At 30.1% G+C, this 25603-nt stretch overlaps 1 protein-coding gene across 3 annotated transcripts in view; it reads left to right on the plus strand.

The window, feature by feature from the left end:
* The window catches only part of LOC105256923 (phosphofurin acidic cluster sorting protein 2), a 28618-nt gene extending 11896 nt beyond the window's left edge, over positions 1–16722 (plus strand). The window contains exons 3-12 of one of the 3 annotated variants that reach the window (XM_011267210.3): positions 408–695; positions 784–883; positions 1823–1978; positions 4741–4845; positions 9431–9702; positions 11742–11947; positions 13465–13812; positions 13888–14285; positions 15257–15373; positions 15614–16722. In XM_011267210.3, coding sequence (XP_011265512.1) covers positions 408–695; positions 784–883; positions 1823–1978; positions 4741–4845; positions 9431–9702; positions 11742–11947; positions 13465–13812; positions 13888–14285; positions 15257–15373; positions 15614–15747 — 2124 coding nt within the window. In that variant the 3' untranslated portion in view covers positions 15748–16722. The remainder of the gene's footprint in view (positions 1–407; positions 696–783; positions 884–1822; positions 1979–4740; positions 4846–9430; positions 9703–11741; positions 11948–13464; positions 13813–13887; positions 14286–15256; positions 15374–15613) is intronic. The other 2 variants (XM_011267220.3, XM_011267227.3) reach the window with 2 other exon arrangements.
* The last annotated feature ends 8881 nt before the right edge of the window (positions 16723–25603 follow it).

Raw genomic sequence — 25603 nt, forward strand, 5'->3', positions numbered from 1 at the left:
CGTAGGAAAATTTTCAAAAAAGCTTTTTGCAGGGAAAATGTAATTTATACAACTTGAGTTGAATTTCTCGAGAAAAATTTTTTTTATTAAGTTGCGGCGTGTTAAAAATAATTTTAAGGAACTAAACAGTGTGTTCTTTTTTAAAGCGTTATAGAATATGGAAGATAAACAATTTTTTAAAACCACCAACTGCACCTTAAAGTTGAAACTTCAAAATGCTTTTTTAATTTTTTGTCTACGATGATTTTTCCTCGAGTTTCAGCGGTTTGAAAATAGCTCAATCTTTAGGGTACAAAAAGTGTTCCTGTTTTTTTTCTTATAGTAGTGTATGTTTCTCAAAAAAAAAACAATTAACATGCGAGACTTGCTCTTATTGCATTGACCTGATTAATCAACCTATGCTACAGGTGCTGCAGAAGCAAATGGACCTCGAACTGGAACTTGTGTCGGACAAGGCGGAAAAATACGGCGGTCATTCGGTCGCATTGGCACGCGTGAGTGTTGTCGCTCTAAGTTCTCAACCGGTCGACCACGACAAAAGACTGATGAACGATCCCAACGAAAGACTCTGCCAGGAATTCAGCGACGAAGAGGAGGAATTTAGTTCGGAAGGCGAGGCAGAGGGCAGCGACAGCGAGCCCACGTTGGAGGTGCACAGACGAAAGAGTCGCGGAAAGATCCCAACGAATGCCAGGGTGCGTGAATGCAATATTTCAGGCTTAGATCTCTTCGCTCATCATTGCGATTATATCGGAAATATAACGACGTTATCGTGTTTTGCAGCAAAGAAATTTGAAACAAAAGTTTATAGCTCTGCTGAAGCGATTTAGGGTATCCGAGGAGTTGGAGCACGATCAAGAAGAAATCGGGCAAAAACTTTCAGGTGTGTGTCTGTATAATATACAGAATGAGGAAAAAGCATGGAAACCTTTAAATTTTTCGAAAACTATGCATTTTACAAACAAATGTTTCAGACAAAAGTTGTAGGGTTTCAAGTAACGCGTTATGTAGCAATATCAGTATGACCTTGAACAGCACCGTCAAGGTCACATAAAAATCAGTTCGAATTTTTTAAATGGAACCCCCTATTTTTTATTACACATTCTTATAGCTTGTTTCAAGAGCTTTCCAAAACACTATATTAAAGTGTTTTTTCATTGAGTACTTTTCGAGTTATGCGACTTGAAATCATTTCTTAATTTTACATAAACCATAAAATATTTAATAAAATATTCATTTTTTTATTATCTCACCTTCATACTTTTATGCATAAGATAATGTGAAGAATCAATTGGTGTAAAGAAAAAACATAGTTTTGAAGAAAAAATATTTTATTGTTTATGGTTTATGTAAAATTAAGAAATTATTTCGAGCCTTATAACTTGAAAAGTACTCACTGAAAAAATATTTTATTATAGTGTTTTGGAAAGCTCTTGAAACAAGCTACAAGAATACATAATAAAAAGTAGGGGGTTCCATTTAAAAAATTCAAAGTGATTTTTATGTGACCTTGACGGTGCTATTCAAGATTATACTGATATTGCTACGTAACGCATTACTTGAAACCTTACAACTTTTGTCTGAAACATTTGTTTCTAAAACGCATAGTTTTCGAAAAATTTAGGGGTTCCCATACTTTTTCCTCACCCTGTATATTATATGAAAAAAATTGAGATATAAGAGATCCAGGACTTTTCAAATTCCTATACATTCAAGTGTGCAGTGTGCTAAAAAATTTTGTAGAAAATATTAAATGGATAAAATCGAAGCAGTGTTTGGAGTAAATGAATTATCTATTTCAAATGATTCATTATCTTGTCAGGCGGTGATATGGAGATAGAAGAGTTATTCGATGAATTAGAAGACTTATCAGATAGCGGCCCGGAATTGGATACTATGTCTGTTAGCAGTACACCGAAGCCATCGCTAAGACCGTTTTTCAGTTCCAGTCGATCCCTTCTCGCTCCGCCTCATTCCGGTAAGTAATTGCGCATAATACGATTATTCGCGCGTATCCTAATGAAATGCGCGACATGTGTGACATATGGCAAAGGTATTTTATCAATTCGTTCTTGAAATTAGTTTGCCGATGTTGCGATTTAATACTGACGCATAACGCAACGTGTTTAAAGGCTGGTGGTGTTTAAACAAATGTATTATTAAGTCATATATAATATTATACGGTAAGGATTGAAAGATACATTACATTTCAAACACGTCGTATTCGACTCGCTTCCGCTCTAGATTATCAATTACACCTATTAAATTCTCATCTTTCGCAGTTGAACGTCATTTTATTGGAATTTTAAACAAAGATATATTTCCAGTTTAAAATTACTTCGATTTTTTGACAAATTTTCTCTCCAAAGATAGATACTTTTGATATGTTATACAAAACGCGTTATACAAAAAAAATTGACGACGAAAAAAATTTTTGCTTTTTTATTATATTTGATAATATTTGCAAAATAAGAAATATTTTTTTATATAAAAAGATTACTAAAAGTTAATTATAAATTATATATCTCTTCTCTATATTTGTTTTGATGTTAAAAAAATAGCTAAAATAAATATATATTTTTTATATTTATTGTAAAAAAATATAATCATGTATATGCTTGTCTTTTGTATGCTTCGGTTGTAAATATTGAGATAAAACTGAAAATTGTTGGAGACTAGCGTTCCTGCATTTTTATTAGTTTGCAGATTCGAAATATTTTTTAGAAAAGTAATAATTTATATTTTATATAATTCTGATAAAAATTCCATAAAAATGAACGATTTATAACTGCCAAAAATGCGTTTATTATTCACGACTCGACTAGGCTGTTGATGTTTTGGCGAGGCAGCATGATGTGGCTGTTGCAATTGAAATATTTTTTACAGGTTCGTTTAAAGTTTTTATTGACGAATTACTCAAAAACGCGAATTTTGGATTAAAAGAAACTAACAATTAAATGTTTGCGTGTATACATTTATTGATTTGTATTGGCATACAAGTCATTTTTTTTAAGACTTAAGTATAGGAATAAAATTTTTTATCGCACTTCTTATTGTTCAATGAGATCCTTTATATGATAAGTAGAACCGGTATATAATTCTTAAAGAGAATAATAAGGTTTTTTAAACTTTTTTTTCTTTATTTGTGTAATCGTACATTTCTTTTGGATAAAGAGAGTGCAAAAAAACTTTATTTAAGTTTTATTTAAGTTTTTTAAGAATACGTATAATAATTTTATATAATTTCTTATTAAAGAATTTTTGTTATTAAAGGTATTTTAGGAAAGATGGGAAAGCTAGATGACAAACATAATTGTTTGATCGATTAAAAGGCTCCAGATTACTGCCATTGTATTATGATGTGAAAAACGAAAAATACGATTGAATTTTTTCTTGCAATATATATTAAAATAAATTCATTTTTTTTCTATATATCATCTATTATAAAACAGATTTTTTTATTATTAAATATGCAAAAGAGTTTTTTCAATTTATGAATTAATAAATGTGTAAATATTGATCAACTTGAATTAGCTGTAAAAAATTTTTTCGCTAGAAATATAAAATATGTAGATTTATTTATAAAGAGCCAAAAAAGTTTTCAATATATTTCAATAAATTGTAGTATCGAATATGAGCAATGAAACGTACGAAGAAATGAATTTATTTCGATATACAGGGTGATTTTAAAGGACTCACTCAAATATCTCAGAAACACTGCGTTAAATCGAAAAATGTTTCAAACAAAAGTTGTGTGGCTTCAAGGGGGCCATAAAATGGTGGCAAAAATTTGATCTTGGACAGTAATTTAAAGGTCACCTTCAATTTCTTAAATGGAACCTACTATTTTTCATTACATATTCTTATAGCTTATCTCGAGAGCTTTCCAAAACACTATAATAAAGTATTTTTTCATCAAATACTTTTCGAGTTATGAGACTTGAATAATTTCTTAATTCTACATAAATCATAAAATATCTAGTAAAATATTTCATTTTTCGATTATTTTACCTTAATACTTTTATTCATAAAATAATGTGAGAAATCGATTGATGTGAAGAAACTACATACTTATTTTTAAGAAAAAATATGGAATTGTTAATTGCAAATTACATATTTTTTCTTCGAAACAATTATGTGTTTTCTTTATACCAATTAATTCTTCTCATTATTTTGTACATAAAAGTATTAAGGTAATAATCAAAAAATGAATATTTGACAAGATATTTTACGATTTATGTAAAATTAAGAAATGATTTCAAGCTCATAACTCGAAAAGTACTTAACGAAAAAATACTTTATTATAGTGTTTTGGAAAGCTCTCGAGATAAGCTATAAGAATATGCAATGAAAAGTAGTAGGTTCCATTTAAGAAATTGAAGATGATCTTTATGTGACCTTCAAATGACTATCCAAGGTCAAATTTTTGCCACCATCTTATGGTCCCCTTGAAGCCACACAACTTTTGTTTGAAACATTTTTCGATTTAACGCAGTGTTTCTGAGATATTTGAGTGGGTCCTTTAAAATGGGACACCCTATATAATGCACGAAAGAGATTCGTATGAGTTTTTGAAACGTCATAAATTCAGTTGGAACGAACAATTAAGAGGCCCATCGTCGATTTGTCTAAGAATTAGATCCTTAAAAGAACTTCATAGCTTACTCAGATACAGATCTTCTGAACTAAGTGAAAGTCTGGTGGGTTGGCTTTGCACTGTTGCATGTTACGATTCGATAGTAGTAACCAGCGAGGACACTGGAACTATCTCGGCGACTACCACGTGTCAGCAGCCCTCGGGTCATCCGGCTAGAGAGAAACACCGTGTCGGACACACAACTCCAGGTATGTAAATGTCGATTAATTCCCTGAAACCCTATGAGGACGAAAAATAGTTGGAACGTTCTAAGGACTCCGCTTCTTACCAAACAGCACGTATCTTGCGTTTGTGAATAAAGCATGCAACGTAAGATATATATATATATATATCATTGAGGATAATGTAATAATCCGCCAATGTTTCTTTGAGTGAGCTATCTATAATCGTTACATTTCAATCCTTGTTTCTCCAAGTTACGAACTGGACGTACGAGATACGTCCGAAAGAAAGATACGATTTAAATTTTTTTAAAAATTATACATATATATTTTATACGCAATTTATATTTGTAACATAAAATATGAGGGAAAAATGTTGAGAAAGCAATTCAGCAACGACAATTTTGTAGATTGGAGAAGAAACTCCAGCGCATGAATGACCTTGCTAATCAACAGAAGCTTGGTGTTTCAATCACATTTGGTAATTAAGTGGCTTCGCGACTTACATTTTCACGAGCAACGTAATTTATACATACACACACACACACACACATACACACACACACACATATATAGGTATATACAGGGTGGACCAATGACTCTGACCTCCGGAATATCTCCGTTATTTTTAGAGGTATAAAAATTTTGTACTTATAAAAGTTGTACGATACCAAGAGGGCTATAATATGCTACTAATAATTTTTTTGTAGGTGGAGGCATTTCAGAGATTTCAAGATCATCTCCATTTTTTTAAATGGAATCCCCTCCCTTTTTATTTCCTATTCTTATAGCTTATCTCGAGAGCTTTCCAAAACACTATAATAAAATATTTCTTCATTGAGTACTTTTCGAGTTATGAGGCTTGAAATCATTTCTTAATTTTACATAAATCATAAAATATTTAGTAAAATATTCATTTTTTTATTATCTTACCTTAATACTTTTATATACAAAATGATGAGAGAAATCAATTGGTAAGGAAATCAATTTTGTAAGGAAAAAATAGTTGTTTTTTTTAAAAAAAATATGTAATTTGCAATTAACAATTTCATATTTTTTCTTAAAAACAACTGTATGTTTTCTTTACACCAATTAATTTCTCTCATTATTTTGTATATAAAAGCATTAAGGTAAAATAATCGAAAAATGAATATTTTACTAGATATTTTATGGTTTATGTAAAATTAAAAAATGATTTCAACCCTCATAACTCAAAAAGTACTCAATGAAGAAATATTTTATTATAGTGTTTTGGAAAGCTCTCAGAGATAAACTATAAGAACAGATAATAAAAAATGGGGGATTCCATTTAGAAAAATGGAGATGATCTTGAAATCTCCGAAAGGTCTCGACCTACAAAAAAATTATTAGTAGCATATTACCCTCTTATTGTTAGTACCGTACAACTTTTATAAGTACAAAAGTTTTGTATCTCTAAAAATAACGGAGATATTCCAGGTGGACAGAATTATTGATCCACCCTGTATATAAATTACACCTTAACTTTTTCCTCTAATAATGCAACATATCTTTTTAATGTAGCCAAATGCAAGAATAATCGAAGTGGCACGTTTCTCACGTATCTAGAAAGAAAATTCAATCCAGCACCTTTACCTCTAACTCTCTTATATCGCGTATCTATATATTTAGCATGTCATTTTGTACCTTCTATTATTCTTACTTTTTTCTCTCTGAAGAAAAAAAGATGAAAAGATAAATATTATTTCGCTAAAAAAAAAGTCTACGAAGACCATCGATGTATTGTTACAAGTTATTTTCAGTGTGAATAAATATTTCTATTAGTATTTGATTTTCTTGTAGTTATTCCTATATATACAGGGTGTCCCAAAAGTCCCGGATCGGTCGAATATTTCATAAACTATGCTACAAAATAATGAGAGGAATCAATTGGTGTAAAAAAAAAACGTAGTTGTTTTTAAGAAAAAAATATGTAATTTGCAATTAACAATTACATTTTTTTTAAAAACAACTATGTGTTTTCTTTACACCAATTGATTCCTCTCATTATTTTGTACATAAAATTATTAAGATAAGATAATCGAAAAATGAATATTTCACAAGATATTTTACGTAAAATTAAGAAATGATTTCAAGCCTCATAACTCAAAAAGTACTTGATGAAAAAATACTTTATTATAGTGTTTTGGAAAACTCTCGAGATAAGCTACACGAATATGTAATAAAAAATAGGGGGTTCCATTTAAGAAATTGACGGTGATCTTCACGTGACTTTCAAATGACTCTCCCATGTTAAATCATCGCCACTATCTGATGGCCCCCTTCAAGCCATACAACTTTTGTCTGAAACATTTCTTTCTAAAGTGCATAGTTTATGAAATATTCGACCGGGACTTTGGGACACCCTGTATATATAAAAAAAATTTTTTTCCGAATACACTATTGGTATCGAAAGATGCAGACCGTATAATGCGTGTATCCGTAATTTTATGCGAGAGCCTGTGTGTGTTCCCCTCTACAAATCACCCTGCTGCGTGTCTCTCTCTTTTGCGGCTCTTTGTATGTAATCTTATTAGACTTCGATCTGTGATCTCCGGCCTGTGTATCTCTCTATCTACTCGTATACGTACGTATCCTTTACTCTGTCAATCTTAGTCATGTATACTCCGCTTTCTCTAATAACGCTGCGAATTGCACACCATCTCACATGTCGTTTGCAATAATACCCCGTAGCAAATATCACGTACGATTTACGCGATCTCTCGGCGTTCATTTCAATTTGACACCGCGTGTGCGAAACCGTTGCCATATCTATCGCGAATATTAAAATATACAGGGTGTCACTTAATTGGCGCCGACTATTTATACAGCGATATTCCTCGTGGAAAACTGAGTCGAAAAGTCCTGAACCATTTTTTTCTATAATGCTTAATAAAGCGGTAATTATTAAGTAAAGTTGCGCCAATAAGCATCGACCTTTAGCCTTCTTGACGAAATTTTCTTTAAGGAAACGCTTTTAACGAAAAAAATATGATTTTTAATGCAAAATAAAGTTTTTCGCATTATAGAAGAAAAAAATGGTTAAAAAGAAAAAAATGGTTTAAAAGAAAAAAATGGTTTAAAAGAAAAAATGGTTTCAAATTTTTTTTCATTATAGAAAAAAATACTTCAGGACTTTTCGACTCAGTTTTCCGCGAGGAATATTGCTATATAAATGATGAGTGTCAAGTGACACCCTGTATATATATATATATGTATACAATATACAGGGTGTCCCATTTTAATCGATGACCGAATAACTTTTTTAATTTTGATTGTATCAAGATGGTATCATTGATTTTATCTTGAAAAGTTGTTTGAAGCCGTTGTTTGATGATTTCAAGCCTCATAACTCGAAAAGTACTCAATGAAGAAATACTTTATTATAGTGTTTTGAAAAGCTCTCGAGATAAGCTACAAGAATAAGTAATAAAAAATAGGGGGTTCCATTAAAAAAATTGAAGGTGGCCTTCATGTGATTTTCAGGTGACTGTTCAATGTCAAACTAAAAACACCATCTTATGTCCCCCTTCAAGCCATACAACTTTTGTCTGAAACATTTTTTCCTACAATCAAAATTAAAAAAGTTATTCGGGGTCATCGATTAAAATGGGACATCCTGTATATATATATATATATATATATATATATATATATATATATATATATAAAAGACGCCACGTGTATACCTTCGCATCTAAAGTTAGACACCTCCTGCGTCGAATCTAGAATTCGAAGTGCTTCTCTAGCACGTGTTTGAAAAGTTAAACATATATGTTACATACATAGCGAAAAAATAACCCATCAAACACCAAGTAACAGTTATATAATTGTTAATTATAATTTCCTACTTAACAATATAACTGTTATATAACTGTTACATACCTGTTATATAACTTATATAACTGTTATGTGTTAAATAACAATTATTGTTGAGTAGGAAATTATAACTAACAACTATATAACTGTTACTTGGTGTTTGCTGGAAAGATATAATATTTAAAAAGATAATCGAAAGAAAAATATATATATATATTTTTTGGTACTTTAATTAATGAAAAACGATTACAATTCACGAGCATCTATTTATAATGTATTCAATGTGAAAGTGTTTAATTTCAGGTACGAAGATGTGGCGACTAGTGCACTTTTCGAGCAGTTTAATATTTTAGCACATTAGTCGTGCTTCTCTTCACTTTACACTTTCTTATCCCACTTGAATACTTATGCAAGGTCTTCCAAAACCACCGATATTCAAGTATTAATTATCAAAAAAATAAAGACGTTCTCAGCATCCGTCAGATATCAATAACGTTGATGTTGACTGAAAATCAGCTGATTGTGACAGTTGAGGATTTAGAGGAAATTTTACGAAATAAAACGTCTTGTTCTTCTTCACTTTACATAATCTAATTTTAATTTCAAATTTACTTGGTCAATATGTGTTCGATATAAAATCAAAATATCGCAAGCTTGCTTGTATCCAAGAGATGAGGGAGAGACTTTTAAATGTATCGGTGATTTTGAGACGCAGTCTCTATATTATATTCCCCTACATAGCATCCCGATAGAGAGTAACGAAATCTTTTTGCAGAGCGTGGAGTGGACAGGCAGAGCGATGACAGTTCTCGAAGAGCCGACAGCGATTCCCATCCTGAGAACTGGACGGATCACGAAGCGAACGATCCGCCGAATTACGTAGCGGGTTCACCGCCGAAATCCGAGCAGCCTAACAAGAGCGAGGGTTCCGAGAGAAGAAGCAGACTCTTCGCACGCACAGACAGAGGAACGCCGGGGAGTAATAAATCCAAGAAGCACAGTCTGAGCGTTGATCTGAAACCCTCGGCTGATTTAAATAGCACAGAGGTAATGACGGCTAATAACGAGCTCTTTGTGCGTCGTCTTATCGCATCATGTTAGGCACATCATCGGGATGTTCATTTGATCATCGTTAATTTCTCGCATCCACTTCTCCTCTTCCCATACAGCACAGAAAGATTGCAAATATAGAGTTGGGGAAAAGTCTGGATATCCCCTAATATTTCGAAAAAATACGCATTTAAAAAAAATGTTTCATACAAAAGTTATAGGGTTTTATGTGGCGCATTACATAGCAATATCAGTATAACTTTGAATAGCACCGTCAAGGTCACATAAAAATCACTTTGAATTTTTTAAATGGAACCCCCTACTTTTTATTATATATTTTTGTAGCTTGTCTCGAGAGCTTTCCAAAACACTATAATAAATTATTTTTCCATGAAGTACTTTTCGAATTATGAGGCTTGAAATCATTTCTTAATTTTACATAAATCATAAAATATCTTGTAAAATATTCATTTTTCAATTATCTTACCTTAATACTTTTATGGAAAAATATGGAAATATAAAAATATGGAATTGTTAATTGTAAATTACATATTTTTTCTTTTTCTCAGAAACAACTATGTGCTTTCTTTACACTAATTGATTCCTCTCATTATTTTGTACATAAAAGTATTAAGGTAGGATAATTAGGAGTAGGATAATAAAGTAGAATAATAAGGAGTATTAAGGTAAGATAATCGAAAGATGAATATTTTACGGTTTATGTAAAATTAAGAAATGATTTCAAGCCTCGTAACTCGAAAAGTACTTGATGAAAAAATAATTTATTATAGTGTTTTGGAAAGCTTTCGAGGTAAGCTACAAGAATATGCAATGAAAAATAGGAGGTTCCATTTAAAAAATTGAAGCTGACCTTCACATAATCTTAACAACGCTATTCGAAGTCATAATAATGTTGCTGTGTAATGCGCCACATAAAACCCTATAACTTTTGTATGAAACATTTTTTTTTAATGCATATTTTTCGAAATATTAAGGGATATCCAGACTTTTTCCTAACCCTGTATATTGCAGAATGATTTCATTGAAACATTGCAATATTGCAAATCGATTCTGAAACTTGGCTGCAACATTGCTGTAAAGTTGCAGCAACGTTAAGATGTCCACTTTTTGTAATATTACAACGAAATGTCGCAGCAATATTGCAATGTAATATATTTGAAAAAATACAATGCTGCTGCAATCATGTAGCAGTATTGCTATAAAACATTTTCTCGAAATAATTCTTGATACATGAATCTTGGAAGTTTATAAAAAACATATAAAATAAAAAATCTAGATATTAATAAAAATTTGTAATGATTGTATTCAAGATAATATATTGTAAAGTCATATTTAAATATGTATATTTAGATTTTATTATATTTAAATATATATCAAATATTATATCAAAATTTTTTATTTTATGTTTTTATAAACTTTCAAGATTCATCTATCAAAAACTATTTCTTCCAATGATGTTATTTAAAATAATATATTGTAAACTCATATTTAAATATATATATTTAGATATGACTTTATATGTTATATATATTTAGATATGACTTTATATGTTTTATCTTGAATAAAATTATTGCAAACTTTTATATCAAGTTTTTTAATTTATGTTTTTCTATACTCTTACAATGATATAAAAGAACAAACATTAAGAATTTATTATAGAAATTTATTATTTATTTATTATTATATTTTTATATTTTTATTTATTTATTATTATATTATTATATTTTTTATTATTATATTATTAGAATTTATTATATATTTTTATTTAAAAATTGTTAAGCTCCATTTATATATATGTGTATGCAAAAAATATATCGAAATAATGTACAGAAAAACAAAAATAAAATATGAAATAAAATGTTCTATAAATTAATTTAAAAAAATATGTATATTCAATGAAGAAAAATCTATTTAATATTCTGAATCCCAATGAGGGATCCAGATTATTAAACAAATTATTTGTTTGAAAGACCCGAGAGCTGATATAATTGTAAGATCATGTTTATTAATTTCAGCCGAGAAAAGCTTTAGTCGAGCAACTTGGTCGTATATTGCCAGATGATAGTTTACCGGAGGCTGTGTCGCTCGTATCAATAGCAGATCCTGGTGGTGCGGTCCTTGCCGCGAGGTTGCAAGAGAGAAACCACAGGGTCCTGACAACCGTCTCCCCGGCTGACATCCGTGCAACATTCACATGCTTGGTTACGCGAATACAAAAATTGTAATTCTTTTAAGATTTCTAACTCTATTGCTTTTTTAAAATATGAATTTTTTCCGTACTGTATATTAAAATGAATCCTTTTGTGTGTCATATTTTAAATTCATATTTGAGAACATAAAATATTTTATAGATCAAATATATACAGGGTGCGCGAAAAGTCTCGAAACGGTCTAATATTTTGGAAAGGGAGCATTTTACAAAAAAATTTTTCATATAAAATTTGTAGGGTTTAAAAAGATCCATTTATTAATCTTATCAGTTTGATCTTGGAGACATCGTCAGAAGATCAAGTTGAATTTCTTTATATGGAATCTCCCCCTTTTTTATGGTACTTTTTATGGTACCTTTTTATGATACTTTTATAGCTTATTTCAAAAGCTTTCAATAGCTTTCCAAAACACTGTAATGAAATATTTTTTATTAAGCACTTTTCGAGTTATGAGGCTTGAAATAATTCTTAATTTCATATAAACTATAAAATATTTTGTAAAATATTTATTTTTCGATGATTTTACCTCAATACTTTTATGCACAAAAAAATGAGAGGAATCAATTAACGTAAAGAAAACATGTAGTTGTTTTTAAGAAAAATATGTAGCTGCTTTTATTACAAATTACATATTTTTTCTTAAAAACAACTACATGTTTTTTTATATCAATTGATTCCTCTCATTATTTTGTGTATAAAAATATTGAGGTAAGATCATCGAAAAATAAATATTTTACGAGATATTTTATAGTGTATATAAAATTAAAATACTTTATTATAATGTTTTGGAAAGTTTTCGAGAGCTTTCCAAAACATAAACCTTAAAAATGAACAATAAAAATGGGGGGTTGAAATCATTTTCTAATTTTACATAAACCGTAAAATATCTTGTAAAATTTCATTTTTTGATTATTTTACCTTAATACTTTTACGTACAAAATAATGAGAGGAATCAATTGGTGTAAAGAAACTACATAGTTATTTTTAAGAAAAAATATGTAAATGATAATTGTGAATTACATATCTTTTCTTCGAAAACAACTATATGTTTTCTTTACACCAATTGATTTCTCTCATTATTTTGTACATAAAAGTATTAAGGTAAGATAATCGAAAAATGAATATTTTACAAGATATTTATGGTTTATGTAAAATTAAGAAATGATTTCAAGCCTCATAACTCGAAAAGTACTTAATGAAAACTAACTTAATTATAGTGTTTTGGAAAGCTCTCGAGATGACCTATAAGAATATGTAATAAAAAATAGGGGGTTCCATTTAAAAAATTAAGTTGACCTTTAAATAACCGCTAAATTCGGCCTCTAGGTCAAAGTCGAAGTCACCATCAGATGTCCCTCTCGAAATCCTACAACTTTTATTTGAAACATTTTTTCGTATCTTTTAGACTTTACGAGATATTTTGATCGGCAAAGTTAAAATGGAACACCCTGTATATAAAAGAGCATTCATCTTGCTAGAAAATAAATAATATTTAAGAAAAATTCGCTAAATCTGTCTTTATATTCAGCTGCAACAGTTCTGCGAAACCACCGGCACCTATAAAGGTAGTCATCGCCGGAGGGGACAGTTTCATAAACGCAGTTCTCCGTCACTACGTTGATCTGCTGAGCTTCAGATCGCCGGATTGGCAAAACTACATGAAATTTCTGGTGGTGCCACTAGGTTCGAATACGTTAACCAGGTATCTCAGTTCCATCGATTCCAAGTATTCGATGCTCTTTGGGGACGAGTGGAAAGAGCTTTTGGAGAGGGAAGGTGGCGGCTCGATTGAAGGCGCAGCGCGAGTATCGGAATATCTAGCCACAGCGAGTACAGTTCTATTGTTACCTATAGCGGAAGCTATGGTTACATACAGGTGATTGATTTAAAAATTTCTCTTAATCAATCTTGAACAATGATGACAGTGAAAAGAGATGAATCTCATTCGTAGGGAAACGGACGACAGCAGTCAAATCTTCATTCCCTTCATAAACGACGTCCGCGTGGGTTGTCCGGACAGCAGTTCTTCCGCATCGGTCGATCTGGAGGAGAGCAATGTCAGTATGTCTGGTTCTCCACCTTCCTTGCCTCCGCCGACTTTGCCGGTTCCACCTCCTGGAAAGTTGACACCACCCAGCAGTCCTAACGTAGGCCAGCCAGCGAGAGAAGGATGGGAACCAGTCGAACTTCAGCTGGATTATTGGGGTAAACAGACGCAAGGTGAAAAGGGAAAGAGCACGTTACGTCAAGCTTTCAGAGCGTTGCACGTACAAAGACTTCCTTCGTTGGGCGAAGCTCCGGGACATCACTTGTGTATGAATTATACAACAAAAGAGAAGAAGCAGAAAAGTAAGAATGTTAATCTACGTATTTCAAAAAGAACGAATAAGATAAATTTTTTTCACATTGTAATTAGAATATACAGGGTGGACCAAAAGTCTGGATACAGTCGAATGCATTTTAGAACAAAATACTTTAGACAAAAGTTGTAAGGATTAAAAAGATGTACTTAACTGTAATATCTATTTGACATTGAGTGGCGTCGCCAAGGTCAGGGCAAGGTCAACTTGAATTTTTTAAACGGAACCCCATATCTTTCATTGCATATTCTTGTAGCTTACCTCGAGAGCTTTCTAAAACACTATAAAAAAGTATTTCTTCATTGAATACTTTTCGAGTTACGAGGCTTGAAGTAATTTCTATATCTAGTAAAATATCTAGTAAAATACTCATTTTTCGATTATCTTACCTCTATACTTTTATGTGTAAAATAATGAGAGGAATCAATTGATGTAAAGAAAACACATAGTTGTTTCGAAAAAAAAATGTAATTGTTAATTACAAATTACATATTTTTTCTTCGAAACAATTATGTGTTTTCTTTACACCAATTGATTCCTTTCATTATTTTGTACATAAAAGTATTAAGGTAAGATAATCGAAAAATGAATATTTTACGATATTTTATGGTTTATGTAAAATTAAGAAATTACTTCAAGCCTCGTAACTCGAAAAGTATTCAATGAAGAAATATTTTATTATAGTGTTTTGGAAAGCTCTCGAGATAAGCTACAAGAATATGCAATGAAAAATGGGAGGTTCCATTTAAAAAATTCAGGTTGACCTTGCCCTGACCATGGCGACGCCACTCAATGTCAAATGGATATTACAGTTAAATACATCTTTTTAATCCTTACAACTTTTGTCTAAGGCATTTTGTTCTAAAATGCATTTTATACGAGATATTCGACTGTATTTGACTTTTGGTCCACCCTGTATGTAAGATACAGGAGTAGAGACTTACTGAAAAAATGTTTTAGTAATGAGATTGGGTAAAAAGAAGGAAAAGGAAAAGGAAAACGAGCCAAAGAGTCAAACAGTGGATGGCGTGACGCGTCTTATATGTTCTGCAAAAACACATAACATTCCATTAAGAGGTAAAAGATTCTCATATTGATAAATCTTCAGGATTTTTAATTCTTATATTTTTGTCGAGTACATGATATAATGAACACCTGGATTTCAGAATCGTTTCTTGTTATTTTTTATTATTAATTTTATTATTATTAATATTATTAAATAAAATATTATTATTATTAAATAAAATATTTAAGTGCAATTAATCTAGATTTAATTTCATATTAATCGCTTAGTGGTGGTAATTATTCCTGCTACAGTGAGCATTGACGGTACCGAGTGGTATGGTGTAAAATTCTTCCAACTATCAGCGCAATGGCAAACACACATCAAGACATTTCCGATAGCGTTATTGGAATATAATCCACAGCAGCAGACATTGAATGCTACATAAATCTAGATTTCCGTCGTTATAACATAAAGGCTTTTAGCAATTTACTTACATATTCTATATCATCAACGATAAACGCTAATATTTGACTCATTTTATACGCAGACCCAATAACCATCAACTTTTTAAGACTGCTTAATAAGAATTAGATTTTAGCGAATATTGCAAATTCCAATATATTCGAGATGTACATTACATTCATTCCATTATTTGATAATAGCGATAAAAGATATTTAAACATTTGGAATATTTTTACGTCATGCAAAATATATAGTTGTGTGTGATAAGCGTACATTATGTCTAAGGGAATTTATATGATGCATGTACGTCTTGAAATGAAATTATGGTATAAAATATAATTTATGTGCTTTTGTTTAGATAATATATAATTATCTCTCGATGAATATTATTATTATCGCAGCAACACAGATTATAGAAATCATATATTCATTTGTCGACATATCACAAGTAATTAGAACAAATATGTCCATTTATAGAAAGTTCGTTGGTTATGGGAATGCTATTATATATTAAAATTTTCTATCAATGACATATTTTTTATGACAATACGCTATTCAATTCAATACCGAGATGTCTTTAAATAACGAGATTTGGAGATATCTCAGCAAATTTAAATTTTATTTAGCGAAAATATGGTTTCAAAGATGATCAAGTTATTATTTTTTACTTTTATTTAAAGTTAATATTTACTAATCTCTATCAATGTAAATTAAAGATATCTCAAAATCTCTTATTTAAGATATTTTAGTATCTCATAATAGAATAACAATATGTTAAAGCAATTTTGTTGCTCTCTTATCCAAAAATATGAAATTGTTATTTGTCCTCGAACAAAGAACAATTTTATTGCAAAATTTAATCGCGCCAGTTTTTTTTTACTTGAGTTGCATGTTACGCTTATATACAAACAAGGATGTGCAATCAATTAATCAATAATCAATTGTTACAATTTAATATTTCGATATGCGAAATATCGAAAAAATTTTTAAAGATGGTTTGATGGCATGAAAGAGAAAGAATAATTTTGTTTTTTAAAAGGAATTAATTTATTAGCTCTCAAAATCCTTGAGATTTTTATCAAATGACAAATATATATATACAGAGTGTCCCAAAAGTCTCGGACCGGTCGAATATTTCATAAACTATGCACTTTAGAAAAAAATGTTTCAGACAAAAGTTGTATGGCTTGAAGGGGGCCATCAGATAGTGACAATGATTTTACCTTGGAGAGGTAAAGGTCACCTTCAATTTCTTAAATGGAACTCCCTATTTTTTATTACATATTCGTATAGCTTATCTCGAGAGCTTTCCAAAACACTATAATAAAGTAAAAATATTTCTTCATTGAGTACTTTTCGAGTTATGAGGCTTGAAATCATTTCTTAATTTTGCATAAACCATAAAATATCTAGTAAAATATTCATTTTTCCATTATCTTACCTTAATACTTTTATGTACAAAATAATAAAAGGAATCAATTGATGTAAAGAAAACACATAGTTGTTTCTAAGAAAAGATATTGATATGTAATTTGCAATTAACAATTCCATATTTTTTCTTAAAAACAACTGTATATTTTCATTACACCAATTGATTTCTCTCATTATTTTGTACATAAAAGTATAAAGGTAAGATAATCGAAAAATGAATATTTTACAAGATATTTTAAGATTTAAAATTAAAAAATTAAAAAATGACTTCAAGCCTCATAACTCGAAAAGCACTTAAGGAAAAAATATTTAATTATAGTGTTTTGGAAAGCTCTCGAGATGACCTATAAGAATATGTAATAAAAAATAGGGGGTTCCATTTAAGAAATTGACGGTGATCTTCACGTGACTTTCAAATGACTCTCCCATGTCAAATCATTGCCACTATCTGATGGTCCCCTTCAAGCCATACAACTTTTATCTGAAACATTTCTTTCTAAAGTGCATAGTTTATGAAATATTCGACCGGTCCGAGACTTTTGGGACACTCTGTATATATATTTTTCCTTCTTTGCTAATTTATATCATTGATGTCACGATGAAGAAAAATATCTTTTCGAGTAATCTTGAAATATTCCTGACATTCTACAAAAATCTTTTTCATAAATAAAAAAATTATATATCTAAATTTCACCAATAATTTTATTTTAGAAACAGTCAGCAAAAACATAACGTATCCTTTCTTTCCATCAACCATCTAAATATTTTTTATTGTTTCAATACTTGTTAATGAGATAACTGATTATACAGCATATCCTGCATATACATTATTATGTTATTACAAATTCCAGATTTCGGTGTTTATAAGATGAAATTCGGAAATTCTACTGCCATAGAATGCTAAAGCTGATTCTATTTTCTTTTAATTTTTGGCCTCTACGATTATCTCGAATTATGACGTCAAATAAGAACTCTTAGAAATCTAGGTTTTTTTTAAATTGTTAATAATTATTTAATCCTGATTGACTTGCATTTTTTATTTATGTTAATATAAAGAGTAAAATAAGTTTAATGCAATTTTGCGAGAACATATGTAAAAATAAAGGATGAAAGAATAGTTTTGTGATAACAATATTGAAACATTGTTATGTTGAAAAAATAAATTCGGAAACCTATTATATTGAAATCCGAAATTTGAGATATGAAACGCGCTATATAAGATTAAAAAGATGCGCAGATATTCTAGAAGAAGCATTATTGCTGAAGAAGTCTGTGATACAGGCAAAAAATATTTTAGATTGGAAATTTAATGAATAAACGAAAATTATGGAGATAATAATGAAATAAGTATATAAAAAAATATTTTTAAAGATTGCTCATTGCCAGTGAGTCATCATCGATTATAATCCTATTTTAATATTTGGCTTTCTCTGAAATATTTTTGCGTCTTATTTGATAAAGTATCTTTTGTCTCCTTTTACAGAGAAAATACTCTCTTTTAAAAGTCTATCGATTAAAAATACATTTTTATTTTCTTAGATTTAATTTTCTCATTATATTCACGTTAGTGCATATCAGTTTTACGTAAATTTTGCTTCCTTAAAAGACGAGGACGATTGCGATTTTTCTATGGCAGATTAACATAAACAAGAATTTACATATACTATATATACTTATTTTATAGAAAAATTTCTTCCGTTTGTTCAAACGACTCATTTTGCGTATTATTTGTTTATTTAGTTCTTATATCGATTCTTCTAAGATTTATATCAGAAACATCTTGAAGTAAGATAATGCAAAATCATTATAGAACGAATAAAGAGTCTCTTTAATCTTTTCGAGAGAATCATCATGAACTATTTGCCATGATACAATACTATATTTTATTATACAAAGTATATATAAATATTTAATATATATTAGTAAATATATTTACTAATATTAAAAAATAAAAAATTAAATATTAAAAAATTAAATATTAAAAAATATTAAAAAATTAAATGTTAAAAAATAAAAAAATAAAAAATTTAATTAATATAAAATTGACTTTATATTTGTGCAATGTATTTGATTTAAATATATGAGTATATAATTATTGTTTTTTTTTAACTGATACACATTTGACAAAACATGTAAAGCTAGCTGACAAGCAAATTTTTTATCTCAGCATAATTATGCATTAAAACTCTTAAACTTAACGCATTGTATATGGCTGTGTTCTTTGAAAGAATTAAGAGACTTTTTGTGAATAACGTAAATCGTGATAGATTTTTGATTTCTTTCTTTTTTGATTTGACAAAAAAAAAGCAACAGTATAATAGATGATACTGTTTGCGCGACGTAGTTGTCGTATTGACTGCCTAATGCCAAATTAAAAGAACAGAAATGCCTACTCAATTTGTGTCCGAATGTTAAAGGAAGGAAAAAAAGAAAAGAGAATACTCTCTCTTTATAACGGCGTCCTCTAGATATTGCGATTAAAACGATGGCATCGTGATGTGATGATCGTATCTCTTGCCAAAGTATATACGTAGCAAAATGTCTCTATGTTTGCGCTCCCCTTTGCTAGTCTGCACAATTAGCTGTTAACGCGTATTTCGAATGATATGATCATAGTCGTATATTTAACATATTTTCTGGCTGATTATAAAAAAAAAAACAATGCCGTTCATCTCCGAGACCACCGAGTAAAATAATAATTCCTGATACATTAATAAAATAATCCCAGCAAACATCAAGTAACATTTATATAACTTAGTTGTAATTTCCCACTTGGCAATATAACTGTTACATGTTATATAACAGTTATATTGAGTAGGAAATTACAACTAACAATTACATAACGATGACATAACATGTTATGTAACTGTTATATAACTGTTACATGTTATGTAACAGTTACATAACATGTTATCTAACAGTTATCTAACAGTTATCTAACAGTTTATCTAACAGTTACATAACATGTAACAGTTATATTGAGTGAGAAATTACAAGTAACAGTTATATAACTGTTACTTGTTGGGATGTATGCATGAAGTAACATGTGGCCATAACAACATAGTCTTTGAGGGTAAAACTCGCAAACGGCTATATCGATAATTGATTGCAAGAATATGCGACAATGAGACTCGTTGGAAAACGAGCTACACTTTAGAAAGAGGAGAAAAATTGAAAAAATTGTTATATTGCGTATCACGTGTATCTTCAAAGGGAAAATACACTTGTTTCGCCAAGCATGTTGGAAGGAAGTCAGCAATTTTATATATATATGATATATATCCTGTATATTCTCTAGTTTCCCCCATACAGTACAGAATATTGCAGCAATATTATTAATATTGTTGTAACATTGCAGCAACATTGCAATATTGCCACAATATTACTGCAATGTTCTGTGCTAGATGGGTCTTAAACCCCAGCAAATACAGAATATTACAGCAATATTGCGGCAATATTACAACATTGCAGCAATGTTGCTGCAATATTCTGTGTTTGCTGGGACGAAACACTGCATATCGATAGACTCGAAATTTCCTTATTTGTTGCTTTTCAAAGTCTTGTATAACGTTTTAGCTCACGAACATCTCTTCGTGATGTTCTTTACTTAATCACCTTGCGTGTAATTTTTTTAAGCTTTTTGTACTCTGAGATCCAGCAGATACAGTATATTGCAGCAATATTACGGCAATATTATAACATTGCAGCAATGTTGCTGCGATATTCTGTGTTTGCTGGGGAGGATGCCAAACTGACCCAGCAAACACAAAATATAGCAGCAATATTACGGCAATATTACAACGTTGCAGCAATGTTGTTGCAATATTCTGTGTTTGCTGGGGAGGATGCCAAGCTGACCCAGCAAACACAAAATATAGCAGCAATATTACGGCAATATTACAACATTGCAGCAATGTTGTTGCAATATTCTGTTTGCTGGGGAGGATGCCAAGCTGACCCAGCAAACACAAAATATAGCAGCAATATTGCAGCAATATTACAACATTTCAGCAATATTGCGGCAATATTACAACATTGCAGCAATATTACAACATTGCTGCAATATTTTGTGTTGGGTTTGCTGCACGTTAACACCATTTAGTGTGTTTACAGGCATAATTTAGAGGAATGAAGCGAAATTAAGTCGCAGAGATAAATCTGAGGTGAAATCGAAAGTGCAAGATTAAGAATTCTCTCGTCGACTCCTCTTGATTAACTTATTTTTGCGGAGCACATGCAGGTTGAGTGTTTACAAGGAAAGGGATCATCAATCTTGGCTGATCGCTCTCTACACGAGCGTGTTGTGCTTCCAAACTTTGTAAATGCGATACCAAAGGTATATTTTAGAGAATTGTGATCCGAATCTATATAAATATATAGTCGCAAAAATTCTGTATACTCAGAGATTAGTATTGTTTCCTTTTTTTTTATATGAATTATAGCAGTTCCTTTCTCTATCAATTTTATTGTAGTTGTATGGTTTCTTCTTAAGTATCGATCGATATTAAATCGTATCATTATGTATATAAAGATATAAATTTTAAAATTATATCGCTAGGATATTAGCAAGCTAACAATCATGTGCTCACGATCGAATTGTAAAAAGAAAAAAAAAAGAAATAACTTGATTGAATAAGGATGTTTACGCTTCCTTACGCTAAGGAAAGCATAGGGTGTGTATAGTGTAAAATATGAATATGTATATATAAGCGTATGTGCGCACGTAGATTGCAATTCTAGTCAAAATACGAGGAATGAGCGTTGCGTAATCGATGCGTGTTGAATATGCAGGATACGGAGTGAAAATAATCGCTTTATCTGTTTCGTTATTTGTGTGTTTTATTACTAGGCAGCGTTTTAAACTGATTACGTTACACGATCAACACTGTGTTATTCGCGAATGATCGTCAGCACGTAATTGTGTAGTAGCTTCTCAGCAAACACCAAGTAATATTTATATAACTGTTACATAACATGTAACAATTATACAGGGTGAGGAAAAAGTATGGAAACCCATAAATTTTTCGAAAACCATGCATTTTAGAAACAAATGTTTCAGACAAAAGTTGTAAGGTTTCAAGTAATGCATTACGTAGCAATATCAGTATAATCTTGAATAGCATCGTCAAAGTTACATAAAAATTACTTTGAATTTTTTAAATGGAACCTCCTACTTTTTATTATATATTCTTGTAGCTTGTTTCAAGAGCTTTCCAAAACACTATAATAAAGTATTTTTTCAGTGAGTACTTTTTAAGTTATAAGGCTCGAAATAATTTCTTAATTTTACATAAACCATAAACAATAAAATATTTTTTCTTCAAAACTATGTTTTTTCTTTACACCAATTGATTCTCCACATTATCTTATGCATAAAGTATGAAGGTGAGATAATAAAAAAATGAATATTTTATTAAATTTTTTATGGTTTATGTAAAATTAAGAAATGATTTCAAGCTTCATAATTCGAAAAGTACTCAATGAAAAAGCACTTTAATATAGTGTTTTGGAAAGCTCCTGAAACAACCCAATAAGCAAAATGTAAGCAGTATGTCGACAGACTGGCAACAGATTTGATCAAACCATGTCAGCAGAATGACATCTACTGCGTCCTCATTCTGCTTCTAATCTGCTAGCAGAACCTGCTCACAGAATCGGATATCAGATTGTCGGCAGAAACTGAGCAGGATCTGCTATCAATGCTAACATGACTTGATGTCAGACTGTTAGCAGAAATCGAACAGGATCTGCGCGTGCAATTTGATGTTAGATTGTCCGCAGAAACCGAACAGAATCTGCGGATGCAACCTGATGGCAAATGGACAGTAGAAATTTCACAAGATTTGCACTTTTATTAATATTATATAAATGCAACAAAATTGATTATTACAGGTGCTAAATAACAATATTATCGGCAAGTTAATTAGAATTTTCTTATAGAAAATGACATATATGTAATATGTTATATCATAGTTATATTTCATATAGCGAAGAACTAATTTCAATTCTATTTAATTAAATTAATAATAAAGTAAATGTAACTTGTAAAACTTGAGATGTAATTTATTTAGAATTAAATTCTTGCTTTATGCCTCAAATAGCCAGTGCATGAATAATTTTCCATATATTATATTGATTCCAATCAGTTTAATATTCTGAATTCTGACTCTCATTTGCTTGTATCAGATATCAGAAATTAAAGTGAAAAATTAAAATGATAATTACTATATTTTTAGTCTTTTATTCATATTCGTGACTTTATATATATTTCTGACAGAAATTCAATTACGAGAAAGTACAGCTCACGTAGCGGTAAGTGAAAGAACTATCGAATCATGCAAATCCTGTTCCATTTCTGCCATCAATCTGCTATCAGAGATTGTATGCGCAGATCCTGTTCGATTTTTGCCGACAATCTGTTGTCAAATTGCATCGCACAGATCCTGTTCAATTTCTGCCACCAATCTGCCACTAAGTTATGCCGGCAGAATCTGTTCGATTTTTGCTGCCAATCTGGTAACTGATTATGTTAACAAGCTTTGTTATATTTCTGTTGACATTCTGGCGACATCACATGATATATCAGAACCTGCATCGATTCTGTAATCTTTCTGTCGACAACAATTTCTAACAGATTCCCTGACAAGATCTGCTTTAGCAGACTTGGCTATTGGGGAAGCTATAAGAATATGTAATAAAAAATAGGGGGTTCCATTTAAAAAATTCGAACTGATTTTTATATGTCCTTGACATTGCTGTTCAAGATCATACTGATATTGCTACGTAATACGTTACTTGAAACCCTACAACTTTTGTTTGAAACATTTGTTTCTAAAATGCATAATTTTCGAAAAATTAAAATGTTCCCATATTTCTTCCTCACTCTGTATATAATTCGTAACAATACATGTAACAATAATATACCATATAACAATTATATACAATTATATATAATTAAATATAATTATATATAACAATTATATATGTATATAACGTATAGTTACGTAACTATTACATAACATGTAACAATTATGTTGCTGAGTGGGAAATTAGAACAGTTATATAACTGTTGTACTTGGTGTTTGCTGGGCTCATCGCGAAGAATTCTCACTGTCATTTTGCGTACAGCGAGTTTTATCGCGTACGGACAGACCGGCTCAAAGCTTACAATAATTACAAGAAGTAATATATATATATATTAAATATATATTATTCTATAATACATTATTCTATAATATATATTATTCTTCGGTAAAAGATAAAGAAAGGATTATTAGGTGACGTTCGACTTTCCTAGACGTCTTTATCGTGCTTATTATATACATTACATGTAAATTGTTGTCGCGATACTCGCAAAAAATTTAAGAATCTGTAGATTTTTTTTTTTAAGCGAAAGGAAACTCAGTTTAATGTGAAATAGACAAAGCAACAAAATTGGAATAATTAAATTTTTGTATCCATAAAGTCGCTTTCTCCTGTTGTTCCATTCGAAAGCTACGCGTGAATAATGTTCGGTCGATCAAATCTAGGGGTGAACATTATAAACGTGTGTGGAAATCTATTTCATTGCACTAAGCAACTATCTGTGTGTGAATATTAATATATGGACACGCGTATATAAAATAAAAGAGAAAAGAAACAAAAAAACGTAACATGTTAAAGTGATTTGATGTTTGATGAGCAGTGTTTGCTGGTATCTATAAAATTATCTAGATAATCATCTAGATGAAGAAATGGCTCATCTTTATCTTTAACTAGATGAAGAAATACAAGAAATACAAAGTATCTTTATCTTTATCTTAGATGAAAAATATATATCATCTTATCTAAAAATTGTCTAAGATGACGTTTTCATTGTGCAAAAAAGTTTTCCAGGCATGCTTCTAAAAATCTATCTAAAATATCTGAAATATATTTTTCATATTATTATTATTAATATATTATAAATATTTTTTATTATTAATATATTATAAATATATTATTATTATAGTATTAATATATTATAAATATAAATAAATATTTATCATATCATTTATATACTTTTTTGTTATTATTTAGGAAAAGATATTCTTTAGGAAAAGAGAAAGAATATGTGTTTATGATTTTAATATCCCATTTATAATCTGCGTCACATTTTTTACAAATATTTATAGTCTTCTAAAATAAACAAAAATATCTAGATAATTATCTAGATTATCGCAATAATTATCTCATCTTTCATCTAGATTAAATAAAAGCAAAATCATCTTTATCTCAGCTAAGATAAATTTACGAATTTTATCTTTATCTAGATAATTTTATCTTTATCTAGATAATTTTGAAATTATCTACAGCAAACACTGTTGATGAGAGAGTCAAATACACTGTTTATTGTTAAGAGAAGGCTTTTCAAATGTTTATACTGATAA

This window comes from Camponotus floridanus, unplaced genomic scaffold, assembly GCF_003227725.1.
Source record: "Camponotus floridanus strain SB8 unplaced genomic scaffold, Cflo_v7.5 scaffold32, whole genome shotgun sequence".
In the NCBI taxonomy this organism is placed as follows: Eukaryota; Metazoa; Arthropoda; class Insecta; order Hymenoptera; family Formicidae; genus Camponotus; species Camponotus floridanus.